This window comes from Lactuca serriola, chromosome 9, assembly GCF_051521515.1.
Source record: "Lactuca serriola cultivar US96UC23 chromosome 9, Lser_US96UC23_V15, whole genome shotgun sequence".
Taxonomy (NCBI): Eukaryota; Viridiplantae; Streptophyta; class Magnoliopsida; order Asterales; family Asteraceae; genus Lactuca; species Lactuca serriola.
In genome coordinates, this window is record NC_136416.1 from 193,832,207 (window position 1) to 193,851,889 (window position 19,683).

The window sequence follows — 19,683 nt, forward strand, 5'->3', positions numbered from 1 at the left end:
GCCGGGGTATTAGCCCATCTACGGAAAGGGTAAAAGTGGCCATTTACCCTAAGTGTGGTTTGTTAGTCAAGGATTGCAATCCAATTATTAATTAGATGTTTATTTTGTTGTTTAGTGTGAGGATTTTAGTGAGCTAGCAGCCGGAGACTTTCAGTGATTCAACAGTGTGAGGTGAGTTTTCCTCACTATACTGGCGGGTCGAAGGCACCAATACCGGCCCTTGGATTGATATCATGTTATGCATGTTATGCTATAGTGATCTGTTAGATTGGTATCCTGGTAGATAGGATGATGCTATGCTTAGTGATTTGTAAGATTTGTTTATTTGTTTTCTAGTTGGTTAATAGTATGGTTATCTGTATTATGTGCACATGATTGGTTGGTGGCTGAGGCTTTACTGGTTTGTGCGTAAGCCAACAGGACGGGGCATTCCAAACCGATGGTTGAGGGCCTAGGGTATTTCATCCCGAGGATGATTGGACTCATAGTATGGTGACATTCCAACCCGATGGTTTATGGGCGTGGAGTATTCCAACCCGATGGTTGATTGGACCCATTGTATGTTGGCATTCCAACCCGATGATTGAGGGGCCTGGGGAATTGAGCCCATAGTATGTTGTTACTGTTTATGTGTTATTTGTTTTTTTTGGTATTTTGGGGGAACTCATAAGCTTTGGGCTTACAGTTTTGGGTTATGTTTTAGGTGTTGGAAACTGAAAATGAACCTCTAGCAATCATAAGTCCAAACGTCAATTCCGAAGTCAGGAAGTGTTCCGAAGTTAAGAGTAGTCCGGAATCTGTCCGGACTTGGAGAGTAGAAGATGAGAAGTTTAGAAGTGAAGAAATTCCTGAATGGACGTTATGACCGAAATGTGTGATAATGCGGAGTCACTATTTTTGTCACTTTGTGTATTAATTACTTTTGTCTCTTTGCATGATTAGACATTTCATAGGACTTAGTATGTTTGTCAAATTGGACAATCTGCATGTAAGAATCATTACTTTTATCCGGTACTATGTATGTTTACCGGTTTGTACCATGCTTCACACACTCCTATTTATAAAAGCTTTCAATGCAATGTTAAGACGACATATCTTTCACTTATTTTGGCATTTACTAAGTTACTTCAATTCCCTTTCAAACATTCTTCTTGTTCTTCATTTATTAACTTTACTGTGATCTTTATTCTCATTCTTCATTTATGGCTTGATCACTTGTTGAATATGATGGGTTTTGAGCATTCTAACACTTCCTAAGTGTACATACATCCCTAATAACCTTGGATCTATGTTTGTCTAATTATCATGCAAAGTTGATTTCCAAGGCTATGATCCTATCTAGCATACATGGGGAACAATTTTAACTTGAATAAAAGATAGAACTACATACCTTGTTGTTGATTTTGGTCCTTGAAACCTTGTGAGCCTAGCACCCCAAGTGTGATGCCTCAAATGCTTCACACAACACCAAATGCTATGGAGTAAACTTGGAGAGAAAGTATAACACTCTAAAAATCGGCTCTAGCCCTCAAGCATGCATGTGTAGCCGATTTTGGGAGAAACATGAGCTTTATATAGTGTTGACACATTTAGGGTTATACCATGTAAACCCTAATGTGTCATGACTCTTCATTTCCATGACCCATAGGTTTGTAACCCCCATGGAGCCTCCATGGAGCATCCAATGGGTTCAAACCAACTTGATTATCCATGGAGCCTCTTAGCCCACTATATAAGTTATGGATGATTTACATAATCAACCCATATATTTAATTAGTTATCTTTTGATCACTTAATTAATTCTAAAATTAATTCTTGATCAAACTAATTAAATATTATTATTAATGTATTAGAGCTTATAATATATTAATAAACCACAAGTGTTATTTCTCTCATTTAGTCTATCCAATTGCATGGTGCCATGCAACCCAAATGGACCATGCCGGTTCGGGTCACGTACATACCAGAAATAGTTATGGAATTAGACACCTTATCCAACAGAATACATTAACTCATACTTGACTGGTCTGTCCAGGCTTGACTAGAACATTTATTAGTAAGCAGACATTGATCTTAAGCATTCACTCAAGGTTTGAGTTTTCAAACCTTGTCCCTACGCATCAGATCTGTTTGTTCTCTCAATTGGTATCAAATCCATTGACAACTGAGGTGAGACGCTTGTCTTTCATATTTTCCAAACCTTCAATCAGGTCTTGAAGAGTGTCCCAAATCTCTTTTGCTAATTTGCACAACTTGATGTGCTCAAAGAGTGAAGGAGGAACACCAAACACCATTTATGAGAAAGCAACTTGATCAGCATGCAACTTCTTAATATCGTCTGCAGTTAGAGGAGCTAGACGAGTATTATCTTGACCCATAAGCTGAGCAACAACATCTCTAACAACTGTTTTTACAGGAACATGAGGACCTTCTTTGACGGATCTCCAAATTTCTTCACCTTTCTCTTTGGCTGGTAAAAATCTTTCCATTCTAACTTTCCAGTGATCATATTCTTCTGCAACTAGCAATGGGGCACGTGTAGGGTCACCCACACTATTTGCGATTTGCATTGAAATCATTTGTTGAGGATTAGAAGCAACCATTGAAGTTAAGATATCTTAAGCAAAAGTGGTATATAGAATAACTTTTATCCTTAACACAGAAATGGTTGAAATACCAAGGTAATTTCAAACCAACTATAATATGATCTTATGGATTCAAAGGACAACCACTCAGGCTCTGATACCAATTGTAGGTTCCCATTTTATCGATTGGATCGGTGCGGAAGATATTACCAAGAAGATAATCGTGTATGAACATGATGAACAAGATATGTGAGTAAAAACTGTAGTAGATAGATAGAGAGATATAAAATATTACAAGAACAACCATGGGTGGGAGAGATAACTCTCCCATGGTGGGAGAGATCCCACCACACTCTCTCTAAACTACAAAGTCTACATAGTGAACACTTACAATAAAATGACCATCACCTCCACTTTATATGCTAGTGGAGGGAATATGCTTTTCATACAAGAGAATATTCTAACCTAATAAACACTCAACATTGTAGAGCATTTTCATGCTGCAACATAGGTTATTCTGGTCTAACTAATTATTGTGTGGATGTAGGAATGGTTGTGGGCCAATCATTTTACTTATTTTAAGAAAGTGATTAACACATATTATTGAATTAAATATAATTGAAAAATATAATCTAATTTAATTACAAGGGTATTTTAGTCAATTAATATAGATTTAATAAAGGAAAATTGCATATTTTAAGGGATCATGGATTCTATTAATTTTAAAAATCCGATTTTACGAATTATAATTATTTTAATTCAGACATTCTGACAGAATATGTTTATGAATATATTTAAAAATAAAAATATTCTTGAACTATAAAATAATAAAAGAAATTCTTAAACCTATTTCTTGATCATAACTTTAAAAACTTCTTGTAGAATAAAAAATTCTTGAACCATCAATTGTAGAATAAAAACAAAAATTACATTAATTCTTATAGAATACGAGTAACAATTGCTAAGAATTACATTTATTGTTAAAGAATAAAACTAAAAAAGCTTTCAAATAGGAAAAAAAAATCCAAATCTAACAAAGACACTAATATATTCTAAAAGAATAGTGTTGCTAAGAACACTTTCAATTTTGTGGTCCGTTCTTCAAGCATCAACTTCTGTGAAAACAAATTCAATTGTAGTTTAGAATCCAATAATGCATTAGCAAATGAAAAATAAAAAACTAAATTCCTTTGAAAAAATATACGAACTTATGAATTGCACAAAAACCAATAACCAAGAAGTGCAGATCATGCATAAATCGGTGAGAAAATATTCATAGTCCATTCCAACAGAAATGGAATTAATGATTCCATTCCTATAGAATTGAAATTCAAGAAAGGGAAAAAAGATAACTCGCTTTGTGTGCACAAAAACAGGAGAAGCCATGTATCTTCTCCAACCTCTTGAATTTTATCTTTCATCTCTTTATCAGATCCTAAATTAGAGGTCTGTGGATGTGAAAGAAATTGGGGACAAATGAATGCTAGGAGAACACCAAGCTACAAGGGTTCCTTATAGGATTTGTCAAAAGATATAGAGTCAATTAGAAAAAGCATATCACAAAATGCCCATAATTAACACAAGATTAAATGGTAACAATATCTACTTGTTTTAAGGTACATACCTGTATGTCCATGAGTTCATGAGCCAACTCAGCAGGTAAGGGTTCACCACCTAAAACTGATATTATGGATGAACCATCAGGTATAATCATTTCAGCTAAAATCGATGGAGTATAAATAGATTGCATTCTATACAACACAATTTACATGAAAAGAAGGTCATTGACACAACCTCTTTTAAACTACACCTATTTGCAACTACAGTTACACTTACAGGTCGCCACTGGCTTAAACCCTCCCGTAAACCTCTACACAAATAAAACCCTAGAAATCAAGACTGGTACAAATCATGTTAAAAAAGTCTCATTGACATTGAATTGAATGAAATAACCAATTCACACACACAAATACAAGCATATACCTAAATTTTGAGCGATAGAAGAATTGGCATAGTAAACGGACAAGGAAGGCGGGAGCAGAGTGACGATGAAGCCGGGACCACCACCGCCAATGAGAGTAAGTAGGTGATGATGAGTTTGAATTTGAGGAAACACTTCCTCCACCGATTGCTGCCATTGTTGGCAGACTCCTTACTGTGTATAACTGTTGAACAGAAGGGGAGTTTCAAGCGTATCCCGAACTTTTTCCTCATCTGCTCCCAATTACTCATGTCTTCAACGAACTCCTTCTGTCTTTCTCTGGATCGAGATCCTCTGGTGTATCGGCAATAGAGAAATTGATGTCTAAGATAGGTTGTGGCGGTGATAGAGCATCACCGGTTGTAGTACTTGATGACGTCAATCGATTGTGCGTTGGGGTTTCTCGGAGAGGTGATAGTGATGCTCCGATGGCTGGGGGTTGTCGGATGTGCCCTTCAACCTCGGCAGTAATGGTGTTGGGATCGATTTCTCATGTGGTCTTCAAATCAAATTTAAAAAGCCGACGATGGATGGAGAAAACCTAGGTAGCTGAAGTCAGTGGTTAACATAATTATAGGATATTATTTGTGGAAACTAATTATCAACTTACCTATTTACCCTTATTTATTTATTTAATTATTTATTTTTATTTTAAATTTTGATTGGTCTACATTCGTCCCTATATCCACACAATAATTAGTTAGAATACTTGAACCTAGCTCTCTCTCTTTGTGTGTGTGTGTGTGTGTGTATATATATATATATATATATATATATATATATATATATATATGACATACCTTAATTATTTTCACAATGTTTTGCAAAAAAAATAAATAAATAATATATGTATAAATAAATATTTTTAAAGCCCATATTTTATATTTTAATAGCACAAATAACTAATCTATTCAAAGTAGAGGTGCACGGTTTTAAGATAAACAAGTTTTTTTAAAAAACAATCGTTTTCTTAACAAAATTTTTTGAGATTGGTTTCGGTTTTAAAACATATTTATACAATTGTTAAAATATATCAATATATAAGACCTCATTGGGTAGAGGTGTAAGAACATTAAATATATATAGTTTTTGCTTATACGGTTTGACACGGACCACAACTAGTATTTTTTGTATTTCATTTTTTTTGTAACTATTTTATTTAAATGGTGAACTATATGGTTTTCCGTTGTCATTACTTAATTTTAACCATATGGAATCTTTTTTAAATTATATGAACCATTTATGTAATTTCGTCTTAAATCAATGAAAGTTCTTTGCAATTTTTAGCATTTGGACGTATACATATTATTTGTCATGAAATACCAAATAAGATGCAATAATGATTTCATTATCTAACTTCATACATTTAAGGGAATCAATGATCGGTGAGTACAACTAAGGGTGTGTTTGATACCTGTCTGACCCGGTCTGAGTCAACAATTTGGGCAGATTCGGTCAGACAGTTGTTGTTTGATGGTGTGCTTTCTCGGTCAGACGTGTGGCTCATTTTTTTTTTACCCGGTCAGCTTTGTAACATTTGCTGATTGGGAATAAAGACGTTCCTACCCTCCTCTGTATTGTTTCTTCCCTCATTACCCATTCTTCCATCTTCCATCGTAACCTAAAAAAAAGCGCACATACACAAATCGCCGCCTCCTCCATGAACGGTTCCCCGTCATATCGTCGGTTGCTGCTTTCTCTCCACCATCTAGCCACAATCAGGCTGCCATCTCGCCCGCTAAAGAGAGCTCCCTATATCCGATCAGTTTCTCTCGTTTTCCCTATTATTCACGGTCACTGTATTTCATCAAAACAGGTTAGCTATTCTTCTCCTTGTATGTTAATAATTTTTGAAATCAAAATCGGTTATGCTTTAATGTTATGAAATATGAGATTCTTGGTGCAATGAAATCAAAATCAGTTTCTCTCGCTGCTATCTCTCGCTGCCACAAAACAATTTTTTTTGCATACAATTCAAGTAATAGATTATTCTAATTGATGAATTTAGATGCTTCAAAATGATATACTCATTCAATTTCACCACAGTTAGAGGTTAGATTTCGAAAATTGAAAAAGGAGTTGTTCCATGTGAAGTTAGGCCCCGTTTGTTTATAAGCTATGCAATCACTTTGGTGAGAAAGTGATGTAGTGAGAAGAAAGTGGAGATTGCAGTTCCTTTTGTTCATAAATTTATTGATAAAAAGAAGAATTTGCATCAAATAATGCTTATGGTTTTGTTACTACATGTTATGATAGCAATCATTATGCGATACATCATAAAGAATATCAAAAGGATTTGGTTAGTAGGGGAAATACAAGAAGGTGATAATGGATTTAGAGATTGTAATGTTGTCATTAATGGTGATGATTGTTGATAGGTATTGTACAAGCCTAAAATGCACGTATTCTATAAATATAGAAAAATTCATGGTTTACTTATGAGCTTAAATAAGCAAATCAAAAGAAGTTGAAATCGATATGTTGGCCAAAAGTCTCGATCAATTCTGATATTTTGTTAAACAAGAGCATAATGGTTCATGTTGATTTGATTAGTAGAAAATTGTTTTATGTTTGAAAATTGTTCTTGATCATGATAAAAGTTATGATAAATTACTTTAAATATTAATGTTTTAGGATGTTGGTTTGGAACGAAAGTGAGGACAAAACTTTTCTTGATGCGTGTATCCATGAAATAACCACTAATGGTCGTGAGGGTTCTGGGCTTAAGGCAAGTTCATGGAAGACAATACACAAAAAAATTGATAAATGAACATGGTAAAGAGGTTGATCAGAAGCAAATGAAAAACCACTTTGACTACTACGTACAAATCAAAGTATGTTGCTTGGGTGAAACTGAAAAACAAAACCGACAATATATATGATCCTATAAAAAATAAATTTAATCTGACCGATGGACAGTGGAAGGAAGAGGGGAAGGTAATATTTTTATAACAAATACTAGTATGATTATTTTTATAACATATACTAATATTTATAAAAATTGTAAACATTTGAACAAGTTCGTGTTCTCTTTGAAAACTAAACCCCTGCTGTTCCTTGATCTTTGCACCCAACTATTTGAAGGGTCGACCTCAACCGACTTTCAAAGTTGGGGGCCATCTTCTACACTCCCTTATCCAGTAGAAGAGTTTAGTGCCCATGATTTTGATGAGGATGTTCCAATGGAACCCTAAACACAACACGTAGGTGCAAGTGAAGAATCTTCAGGGCGTTCAAAAAATAAGGAAGTTGGTGGAAACAAAAGAGTTGGTGGAAAAAAAAGAGATGCAAGGGCATTAGAAGTTGAAGAGGAGATTGTCAAGCTTGCAAGGCCGTTAGTGGAAAAAATGAAAGAATTGAAAAAAAGTGAAATGGATAAGGATGTTGATGCATGTATGGAGAAATTGAACAAAATGGAATGGGGAGAAGAAGATGAAAGGCACAAGACCCCTCTTTTGCTATTTGGTGAAAGTGCCGATGTTAGGAAAGTTTGGTTAAGAATTTCTCCTACTAGTTGTGAGTCATGGGAGATGGGTGCGGGTAGGAAGTTTGGTTACCTTTGATGATGTTTACTAGTTTTTTGTCACTTTGGATGTTATTTTGGATGATGTTTACTAGTTTTTTGTTACTTTGGATGTTATTTTGGATGATGTTTACTAGTTTTTTGTTACATGACTTTTGTTACTTTCGATGATGTTTACTAGTTTTTTCGTGCATGAATTTTTTTTCTTTAACATGTTATCTGTAATTGTTTGTAATTGGTCAAGTATGGTTTCTGATGGTGAAGTTCTAGCTTTTCTTTTACTTGTGTTTTATTGGTCGAGGTTAAACCAACGTAGGCTAATCAGAATTCATAGAATAAGAGATGATGATTCAAGCGGGTATGCGTATACACAAGATTTGATGTACGGAGACCCTACACAATGTTACGATATAATGCGTCTTACACAAGAGGCGTTTCTATTATTATGCAACCATTTTACCCAAAAAAAATTGGTTGTAAGCTAGTAAGACAATAAGCATTGAAGAGAAGATAGCTATATTCTTACATTTTATAGGACATAATGAATGTTTTCGCGTGGTTAAGCGAAGATTTCATCACTCCACACAAACGATTCATCAATATTTTCATGAGGTCCTAACTGCAATGATGTGTTTTGCAAAAGAAATTATAGTACCAACATCTCCTAATCCAACAAGACATAACTCGGAACGACATAGACGGTTAAAACATATTTTTTCCGGAGCAATAGGTGCATTAGATGGAACTCTTGTACATGCGGTTGTACCCGTTGATCAACAAACACGTTATAGGGGAAGAGGAAAAGGAGAATGTTTTCAAAATGTAATAGGATTTTGTGATTTTGATATGATATTCACTTTTGTTTGGGCTGGATGGAAGGATATAACACATGATTCAAGAGTTTTGAAAGAAGTTGCATTCAATCCAACTTATAGATTTCCATTTCCTCTACCAGGTTTGTAATCTTTATATAACTTTTATTATCTATATTCTTTATATAATATGTGTCACACTCATTTGCAGATAAATATTACCTTTGTGATGTCGCATATACAAACACTCGTGAGTTTATGGCTCCATACCATAATACTAGGTATTGGTTAGCCGATTTTCGAAGAGGAAGACCTTTAACTAGAGAAGAAATGTTCAATTATGCTCATGCGCAACTTAAAAATGTTATTGAGTGTGCTTATGGTGTATTGAAGGTGAAATTCCCAATCTTAAAACAAATGACTACTTATCCTTTTACAGTGCAAAGAGACATAGTCATTGTTTGTTTTGCGGTCCATAATTTTATAAGGAAATACAATATAGAGGATGACTTGTTTACAAATTTTGAGGGCAACATTATTGTTACTCCTAACGTCCAAGGTGGGGGAATTGATAGAGAAAACATACAAAAGCATAGAATGGGTTCCAGAAGCCATTCAATATATGCGTGTTTTGCATGATCAGATTGCAAATCAACTACTTTTACCTACTTTACATTAAATTATTATGTTATTTTGAATTTCATTATGTTTTTATTTGGATATTAAATGATTTATGTTTAATTTACATTTTGTATGACAATTTTTATTTGGATTTTTAAATAACTTGTGTGTAATTTACATTTTGTATAACAATATGTATGTTTTTATAATTATTCAGCAACTTCATCAATCGTTATATACAACAGCATGGTAAAGTGGTCATTTTTCATCAGTAAGCACATTCAGTCAGATATACAATCAAACAACATGATTTCTTACTCAGTCAGGATTTCTTACTGAGGCAGACATTTTCCAATATGCACTTTCTCAGTCAGCATCTATTTTATTTAAATGGTGAACTATATGGTTATCTCACTTTTATATACTGCTTATCACGTATTAATTTTCTACAAATTAGATTTTCATGATAAACATGTTTTAAACAAAACTACTTTTATTTTTTTAATAAGTTTTCAAGTAGATTTTTTTGAGAGCATTAAAGCCGATACCTCAGATAACTTATTGTGGTTGCATTTGGTAACCCTGAGACGAAGTAAAGGGCTAGAATTTGAAACTTGTAGATAACTTGAAGGACTAAATATGTAAAAACGTTATATGATTGAAAATTATGCAAAGAAGTGTCAAAAATTTCCGTTGCCGGGACTTGAACCCGGGTCTTTCGGGTGAGAGCCGAATATCCTGACCAACTAGACTACAACGGAGTTTGATTTCAAATTTTAAATTTATCTAATAAAAAAAAGAAATAAAAGTTAATGATTTTCTACCAATCATTACGTTGATAGACATCAACAAACCCAGGAATAATAAGCTGGACATTCATGTTTGGGAAAAAAAATAAGATTCGTACTACAACTAAAGGTGCAAAATATGACGGGACACAAGACCCGGCACAAAATAAATAAGTTCGAGTAAGATATTTCAACTCCTTTAAATTAACGGGTTGACACGGCACGGTACGAAAATTAAACGGGTAAGATTAGGGTTAAGAATTTTAACTCGAATATGACTCAAAAAATATGAAATAATCAACACAAGATTGAAATCGATTCCAATTTGTCTTTGTATTCCTCATGAGATCAATATTTATACATCAAGAGTTCTTATCAGATACTTCAACAAAATGAAATGTTTATTTATATGATAGTTTTTTTTTTTTGAATTCTTTAAATAAACTAAAAAGATACAAAACCAAAAACAATAAATAAAAGAAAACATTCATTTCCAGTTTTTTGGTTCTCTCCCAAACTACACAATCTCTATCACCATTCTCTTATCCTCATGATCTTTTCTTCTTACCTCCCCAACTCATACTCTTTCAAATTTGTCATCTAAACTTGTTATGACTTTATTTATTCCGCCTCAAAACTATTAGTTTTTTCTTTATGCTTATCCAACTCTCACTCTTTCAACATGCTCAATATTTTAACCTCACATGACACGACATGTTTCAAGGTATACCCTTAACACGAAACCTACCATGAACTCGACACGAAAATAAATAGGTTGACACGACACGATATGTTAATTAAAGTGGTCGGGTTAGGGTCAAACACTTTCAACCCGTTTATTTTTTCGACACGACACGACACGAACCCAACACGACATGACACGATTGCCACATCTAACTACAATATAAACAATTAAAAAATTGCAAATTTGGTCCCTTTGGTTTGTCAATAATTGGGACTTTAGTCTAAAAAAAGTTAGAGTTGCACCACTGGTCCAAAATAAGTTTTTTTTTTGTTACGAGTTTGGTCAACTTTGTTTTGAATTTTCTTTAAGTGACAAATATTCCTTTTATATTTTTATTTTCTATTTCTTTTATTTAGTTTAATAATTTTCTAATTAAAAAAGAAAAAACACCCACCCATACCTATTACTAACCCACCCTCCCACTTCTCACTCTTAATAACTCTCGCACACTCTCTCTCAGACCACCACCGCTAGTCGTACACCATTGCTAGTCGGACCACCACCGTAACCAGAAAACATAAACACAACCACCACCAGAAAACACCGCCAATATATACCACCACCATAGGTCAACTCCGCCTCTACCACCTCCTAGAAAACCTCTGATCTGAAAACCCTCATTTTTCTGGTGTCGACTTCACTAATGACACCCATATTGCTGCCTTATTTGCATATTTGTTACGAATGGCTTCGACTTCTTCAGTGTCATATCTTGTTGTTGGAGATCTTACTGACGATGCTGGAGATCTCATCGACGACGCTCCAGATCTTTGACGAATCTGCAAACCTAACTTGAATCTGCAAACCCGTGACAACGCTGGAAACTTGAGCCATAGACGTCGATGACGCTGTGATGGCCCTAGCCAAACCCTTATCACCAGTGCCATCCATTTCGATACAATTCTTCATCTTCTTTGTTGGATTCAGCGTATCTACTCGCCGCCTTCACGGAATTTGTTGATCGCCTTCATCGGATCTGCTCGTCTCCTTTAATAGATCTGATATCATGGTCGTCGCATGTTCTTCGTAAAGACGAAGATGACGCCTCCGCAACCATCTGTGCGCTGAAAGCCTTAACCCTAACGTTTTGATTAGCTAATGTTGGAGTTTGTCAGGTTACAGATGACCACAATCGTCGGAACCCTCATTTGTTTGTGTGTGAGAGAGAAACAAAAAGAGTTAAGGATATGCCCACAACCACCGATCTACAAACACGAAATCAAAGTTGGGGTTTTTCCTGATGAAAACTGAAGTGGAGGAGGGAGAAAAACGAGAGGGTTGTTTTTCAGCAATGATGGTATCCGGGGGTGGTGGTTTCCTGCAGTGGTGATTTCCCGTGAAACAATATAGAGGGAGAGAAGAAAGAGAGAGAGAGAGAGAGAGAGAGAGAGAGAGTTTAGGAATAAAGATGTGGGTGGGATGGGGTTTATATTTTGTTTTCTTGTTTTATTTTAATTAAATAAATAATGAAATAAAGAAAAAGAAAAGGAAAAAACAAATAGAAAAGGGCAAAAATGTCATTCCAATCATATTTATCTCTGAAATGGACCAAACTCGTGCTAGGTTTTCTAAGCATCAAATACACTCTAAACTAGGTAGCGGAAAAATTGAAACAACGATATACCTAAGTGTACATGAAACCTATGGATCTATGGTTTCATACTATTACATTTACCATAAGAAAACCTAAAATACAAAGGAAGAATCACATACCTCTTTTGCAGCCAAAAATCTTCACGCTTGACTCCTTGTGCGTGCCACCTTGTGTGGATGATAAGGACCCAAACCAGAATCCCTCTCTTAGTTCACACCCGATGAACTCAAAATAGTAGAATAAAAAATAACTAGGAGGGGATGAACTATAAAGAGAGTTCTTCTACAAGGAGGGAGAAAGAAATGGAGAAAATTCAAGCCAAGAATGAGCAAGGAAGAATGAATCCCTAAGGTCATATTTATAGCCTTAGATACCTCCTAGGGTTTTATTCTCAAGCCCATGTGGGATGAGATAACCCTATGAATGAATTTTCACTTATCCATGGGAAATTTCGTCCACCACCCTTCTTCCTAGGGTTCTAGAATACTACTGATTAACCAATTGTCAATTAATTGATATTCAACCATTCTATTAATTAAATTGTTAATTAATTTCCAAATTGTTTTCCAATTAGTTTATAATTAATTATTAAACCATAATAATCAATGGCATGTTTCAATCTCGAGTGTGCCGTTCAGGTTTTGTGACTGGGATGCCGAGGATCACAAAACAAGGTGTGAAGTAACCATGCAAATTACTTGGTACCCTTAAGTGTTTACCCCTTAATCGATGTGCCGGTTAACCACACACGCTCCATCGATACTATGATAAACATTAAGTTACCCTTTGCCTACCTTGTTAAATACGAGTTAGTGTGCCGATCAACCACACACGCTCCACTAACCGACTTAAACAAAGTGCAAAGTGTAATTTCATTGTAACGCCTGTGTTTCCGGGCTTGCCACTTTTAGCAATGTAATGGTCTAGGTTAACCTTTGTAACCCGTTTTGAAATAATAAGATTGTATTATTTGAGTATTATGTGTTTTGTGCTTAATTGCTTAATTATGTGGTTTGATTAATTAAGAATAAAAATAAGCGTCAAAATTTAAGTGTAAAATAAACTTAATATCTTTGATCTATGTTGTAGTAGTTGAAACGAGGTTTCCGAATATATATAGAACGCCCAAATCTGACTTCGTATGAGAAAGTTATGATTTATCGAAGTTCCGGCTTAGCGGTATGCAGCTTGAAATACTCGATTTGAGATCGAGCGGTTTTTAGCCGAAGCAATCTAAATGAGAATCGAAGATCTCATTGTTGGTATCGAAGTGATAAAAAGTTAGGCGAGAACGGACGTCAAACGAAGAAGTTATGAATTTATAACGAAAGTTTCTGTCCCGGCCTATTAAAAATAATTAATAAAAATAAAGTCAAAATTAGCCGACGGAGTCTAAACGAAAGTAGTAGAGCGTGGTCTCACCTTTCCATGGATATAAAGAACGTCGAAAACGGAGTTCGTATGAAGAAGTTATGAATTTCCAAAGTTTATTAATCATTTTGTATTTATATTTAAATCAAAATTCGGAAGCATTATCCGAAGCGAGTCATCGATCTGATCCGAGGTACGCGCCGCGTACTCGAGTACGCCCTGCGTACTCCGAGGGTGTCGATATCGCAGCAAGTGGCTTCGGATGACGCATGCGCTTACGAACTTGAAGCAGTACGCGCTGCGTACTGCTGTACGCCCCGCGTAATTGAGGCTTCCAGCCTCCTATAAATAGGATGCGAGGGTTCCGGGTTCTTTTGCCAATTTCCTCTCATTTTCGTGTCGAAGCTCTGCGCAAAAACCCCCGAAGCTATCCCGAAGTCCCGATATCATACTCTAACCCTGAGGCGAGTCCCGAGATCCCGAAGATCCCGAGAAGTGCGGTTCCCGAGTCGAAGCTCTGCCCGTGAGAAGTTCGATTTTCGAGGAGATCTTCCAGATCTGCTGAGGATTACTACTTCTATAAGCCATAGTGTTGTCGGATCATCTTCTGATCAAGTGAGTGTGTAGTTACTTTCTTCTATCGCATAATTATGAAGTATTTTATACGGAATACGTATTATGTGTATAATTTTGTGGTTATGTGTGTGAATGTGTATTCACTTTCTTCTACCTCATAGATATGATTTATTCTCTATGAGATATGTGTTATGTGTGTGTGTGCCTCATCTGTTATGTGATATATGTGTTGATTAAAGTATGCTATATAGGTTTTTAAACTATGTATACAAATGTATATTTTTATCTACTAATATGTTGGGTAGAACATGGGTAGATAGTTGGTGTGTAATAAACAGATGAGAGGCCTCGTTGTTGTTTGATTTAGTCATCTAGCGGAGTTTAGATGATGACCACATACTTTTCTAGATGGTCTTGTGGAAACATTAGCAGGTTCGCCACCTGTAGGTGTTAATGAACTTGGGTGCTCATTCGCTGTACTCCATCCCCCTCATGGTTGCCTTATTTGACTTATATTGCTGAGGTACCCCCGAAGCATGTGTTGTCGTCCCGATGAAATATTCTTAGACTAGGTCCCTTATGTTAGTTGTTTTAGGGACATTAAAGTGAGAATAACGGGAATGGGTAATTGGGTTATTGTTGGTTGGTGAAAATTAAATATGATATTTATTGTGGGTTGAAAACCCTATATGCTCACCAGGCTCCCAAGCCTGACCCACTCAGTTTTAAATTGTATTACAGGAAGTGGCGGAAGGGCATGAGATGGATGAACCATCAAGTTGTTTTGTTTACAAGTCTGCATATGTTTATATTTGTTATATGACTTGTAATGTATTCGTTTATGCTTATTGGTCTGTATCGGAACATGACACCCCGAGTTTTGATTATAATGAAAATACATTTCTTTTATGAAATGCTTTGGTAAACATTGTTTTATCATGCTTTGTTTTTGGGAACAAATTCTGCAACTCTTTCAAATCAAAAGGATTTACTCTGAAAATATTTAAAAGCATAAATGAAAATCGGTCTTTTCTGGCCGAGATTTTGGGGATGTCACAGTTGGTATCAGAGCATTAGTTTAAGCGAACTAGGAATTTGTAGGATTTCTAGACTTAAACTTAGAATGCTAAGTGAAATTTTGAGATGTGTGTCTGTTGTGTTTTAGACACGAGCACTGGTTTATTTTAGGAAAATTGCCTAAAATGCTTTATGTGCTAAATGTTATATGTTGCCATATATGATATTATTTGTTCGGATCTATGGTCTGTTGCCGACCGGATCTAGAAACCTTATGTGTGTAGGATTCTAAGCGTACGTCTACGATATTAGAACTAGCATGTAAACGTTTCGGAGTGATAAGGATGATTTGAATATCTATCGTGAATGAGGATCTAATTTCACCTTATTCGGTGTGTAGATCAAAATGGTGAGAACAAGAAGTGTAGTTGGAAATGCTGATGAAAACAGGAATCAACCACCAGTGATTGAACAAATACCTGTCGTAGCAGCAGCACCTGAACCAATAACCATGGCTGGTGTGCAATTGATGATTCAGACGATGTTGGATCGTCAGATGGATGAAACTAGACGGTTACTTCAATAGAATCGTGAAGAACTGTCGATTCGTGTGGAAGAGCCTGAACTGAATGAAGGGCACTCGGAAGGTGGAAACTTCAGTGGGTCTATTGGTCAAGCCAACCCACCGATAGTTATGCAAGATAACCGTGATGGAAGGAATGATGGAATGGGATGCAAGTACAAGGACTTTTTGACTTGCAAACCATCGACCTTTAATGGAAAGGAGGATCCGATTGGGGTTATGGATTGGATCTCCGAAATGGAGCTAGCCTTCATGACGTGTGGCTGCAGAGGTAAGTTGCAAACTATCTATGCCGTGCGTCAATTCCGAGGTGGAGCCGTTCGTTGGTGGAACACTCTAGGAAAGACTTTGAGCCCTAACGAGCCACTGCAATTGTCATGGGCAGAGTTCTTGGTGCAGTTTAAGCGCAAGTTCTGCTCGGCTCAAAATATGTTGGAGTTGGAGAACAAGTTCCTGACATTGACTAAAGGCAGCATGTCAGTTGATGAATACACCAATAACTTCACCGATAAGATGGAGTTTTCCTTGCGTATCGTTCCAGACGAGCTGACAAAGGTGGATCGGTATGCGAAGGGACTTCCATGGGAGTACGAGGTGCCAGTACGTCAGGCACTTACTCTAGAGGCAGCTATCTGGGCTGCCAAGTCTGTTGAGAACATGATAAAGGGAAGAACCACCGTCAAGGTTGAAGTTGGTGAGAAAATAAAGTTTGAGGGAACATCTGGTTCCAGTAAGAAGAGCAAATTTTCAAAATCTGATTCGAAAAAGTTTGGAGGAAAAGGAGGCGAGGCGAAGTGGTGTGACAAGTGTAAGAAAAAGCACTTTGGGAAATGTAGCGAGGATGTGACCTGCTACAAGTGTGGAAAGGTCGGACATTTTGCCAATGAATGTCCGAACAACAAAAGGATGTGTTTTGGGTGTAATGAAGAGGGGCATATTTTGAAAGACTGTCCGAAGAAGAAGGAGGCAACAAAGCCCAACATTCCACCAAAGCCGAAGGCGAGAGCCTTCCAGATGACACTTGAGGCTGCGAAGGATGAAGCTGATGTCGCTTCAGGTACCTTTCTCGTAAACGAATTACCTGCTCATATATTGTTTGATTCTGGAGCCAACTACTCCTTTATTTCGCATGAGTTTGGTAGAAAGCTAGCTTTGCCTGTTGATAGACTAGATAATGCTTTATTAGTCGAAGTAGCTGGTGGAAAGTTTGTACCTGTTAGCCATCGTATGAAAAACATCTTAATCGACCTTAATGGGAATAAGTTTCACGAGTCGTTATTGCCTATTGAACTTAATGGTTTCGACATCGTCTTGGGAATGGATTGGCTTAGCGCCAATGATGCCGAAATTTTATGCAAGAAAAAGATAGTTAAAGTAAACCCGCCTGGAAAAGATTCGTTTATGGTGTATGGGGAAAAACGGCGAGTGAATTCTGGGATCATTTCTCTAATGAAAGCCAGAAAGTGTTTGACCAAGGGATGTACATCATATTTAGCATTTGTGATTGATGCTAAGAAAGAAAAGAAGGTGATGCAGAGCATTCCAGTGGTGTGTGATTATCCGGAAGTATTTCCTGAAGATCTTCCTAGATTACCACCTGATAGACAAGTAGAGTTCAGAATAGACTTGTTACCAGGGACCACGCCAATAGCAAAAGCACCTTATAGATTAGCACCGACGGAGATGAAGGAGCTAATGATGCAACTTCAAGAGTTATTGGACAAAGGTTTCATTAGACCTAGTTCATCGCCCTGGGGAGCTCCGGTGTTATTTGTGAAGAAGAAAGATGGAAGTATGAGAATGTGCATCGATTACAGAGAGCTGAACAAGGCAACAATAAAGAATAGATATCCGTTGCCGAGGATTGATGACCTGTTTGATCAATTGCAAGGTTCGAGCTATTTCTCGAAGATCGATCTTAGGTCAGGATATCATCAACTAAAAGTAAGAGAGCAAGATATCGAGAAGACTGCATTCAGAACTAGATATGGACACTACGAGTTCTTGGTTATATCGTTTGGACTAACCAATGCTCCGACAGCGTTCATGGATTTGATGAATAGGGTTTGTAACCCGTTCCTTGATAAATCTGTGATAGTGTTCATAGACGACATTCTGATTTACTCGAAAATCCAGGAGGAGCATGGCAGACACTTGCGAGAAGTGTTAGAAGTTTTGAAGAAGGAGAAGCTTTATGCAAAGTTCTCCAAATGTGATTTTTGGATTCGTGAAGTCCAATTCTTGGGTCATGTGGTCAACCAAGAAGGGATAATGGTTGATCCAGCGAAGATTGAAGCTGTGATGAAGTGGGAACAACCGAAAAGTCCCACGGAGATTCGAAGCTTTTTGGGATTAGCCGGATATTACCGCAGGTTTATCCAAGGCTTTTCTTTGATTGCTACTCCATTAACAGCTTTGACCCACAAAGGAGCTACTTATGCTTGGAGTGATAAGCATAAAGAAGCATTCGAGAAGTTAAAGAAGAAGCTATGCGAGGCACTGATACTTTCTCTACCCGATGGAGTTGAAGACTTCGCTGTTTATAGCGATGCGTCTGGTGTTGGATTGGGTTGTGTTTTGACCCAAGGAGAAAAGGTGATAGCATATGCGTCTCGACAACTGAAAGAGCATGAAAAGAATTACTCGGCTCATGATTTGGAGTTGGCAGCGGTAGTTTTTGCTCTGAAAATATGGAGGCATTACCTCTATGGCACGAAGTGCAAACTTTTTACTGATCATAAGAGTCTCCAATATCTCTTTAATCAGAAAGAATTGAATATGAGGCAACGACGCTGGCTAGAATTACTTAAAGACTACGACTGCGAGATACTTTACCACCCCGGTAAAGCTAATGTTGTTGCTGATGCTCTCAGTCGGAAGGTCAATCTTGAAAGGAAAAGGCCAAGAGCGTTGAGAATTGAAGTTGTCTCGACCATTGTGGAAAGTATAAAGAAAGCTCAAGAGGAAGCTTCTGAGAAAAATGACCGAAAGGAGGAACGTTTGGGTAAAACGTTAGTGTTTGGTACTAACGGTCATGGACTGAAGGTATTCCAAGATCGTATTTGGGTACCTAAGTCAAGAGGAATGAGGGATCTTCTGATGGAAGAAGCTCATAAAACCATGTACTCAATTCATCCAGGTAGCACTAAAATGTATAGGGACCTGAAACCCTACTACTGGTGGCCGACGATGAAGCTTGATGTTGCAAAGTATGTGGCCGAGTGTGTGACTTGTGCGAGAGTCAAGACACAACATCAGAAACCTTACGGGAGTTTAGAACCATTGCCTGTGCCTATGGGTAAGTGGGAAGACATTACTATGGATTTTGTCACTAAACTGCCCAGAACAAAGAATGGTCACGACATGATTTGGGTGGTCGTTGATCGATTCACTAAGAGTGCGCATTTCATAGCAGCCAAGGAGAAATGGTCTATGGAAAAGCTTGCGAATTCTTACGTGAAGGAAATTGTGAGGCTTCACGGTGTTC

General features: G+C 36.8%; 1 protein-coding gene and 1 non-coding gene across 2 annotated transcripts; one reads left to right on the forward strand and one right to left on the reverse strand.

Annotated features, from left to right (window-relative positions):
* Positions 1-8,716: 8,716 nt before the first annotated feature.
* LOC145076420 (uncharacterized) lies at positions 8,717-9,540 on the forward strand. The gene is made up of 3 exons (XM_079022299.1): positions 8,717-8,911; positions 8,969-9,044; positions 9,113-9,540. The coding sequence occupies exons 1-3, from the start codon at positions 8,717-8,719 to the stop codon at positions 9,538-9,540; spliced, it is 699 nt and encodes a 232-aa protein (XP_078878425.1).
* Positions 9,541-10,210: 670 nt separating this feature from the next.
* Positions 10,211-10,283, reverse strand: TRNAE-CUC (transfer RNA glutamic acid (anticodon CUC)). Its single transcript has one exon. It is a non-coding gene; the product is annotated as a tRNA-Glu (tRNA).
* Positions 10,284-19,683: the final 9,400 nt, after the last annotated feature.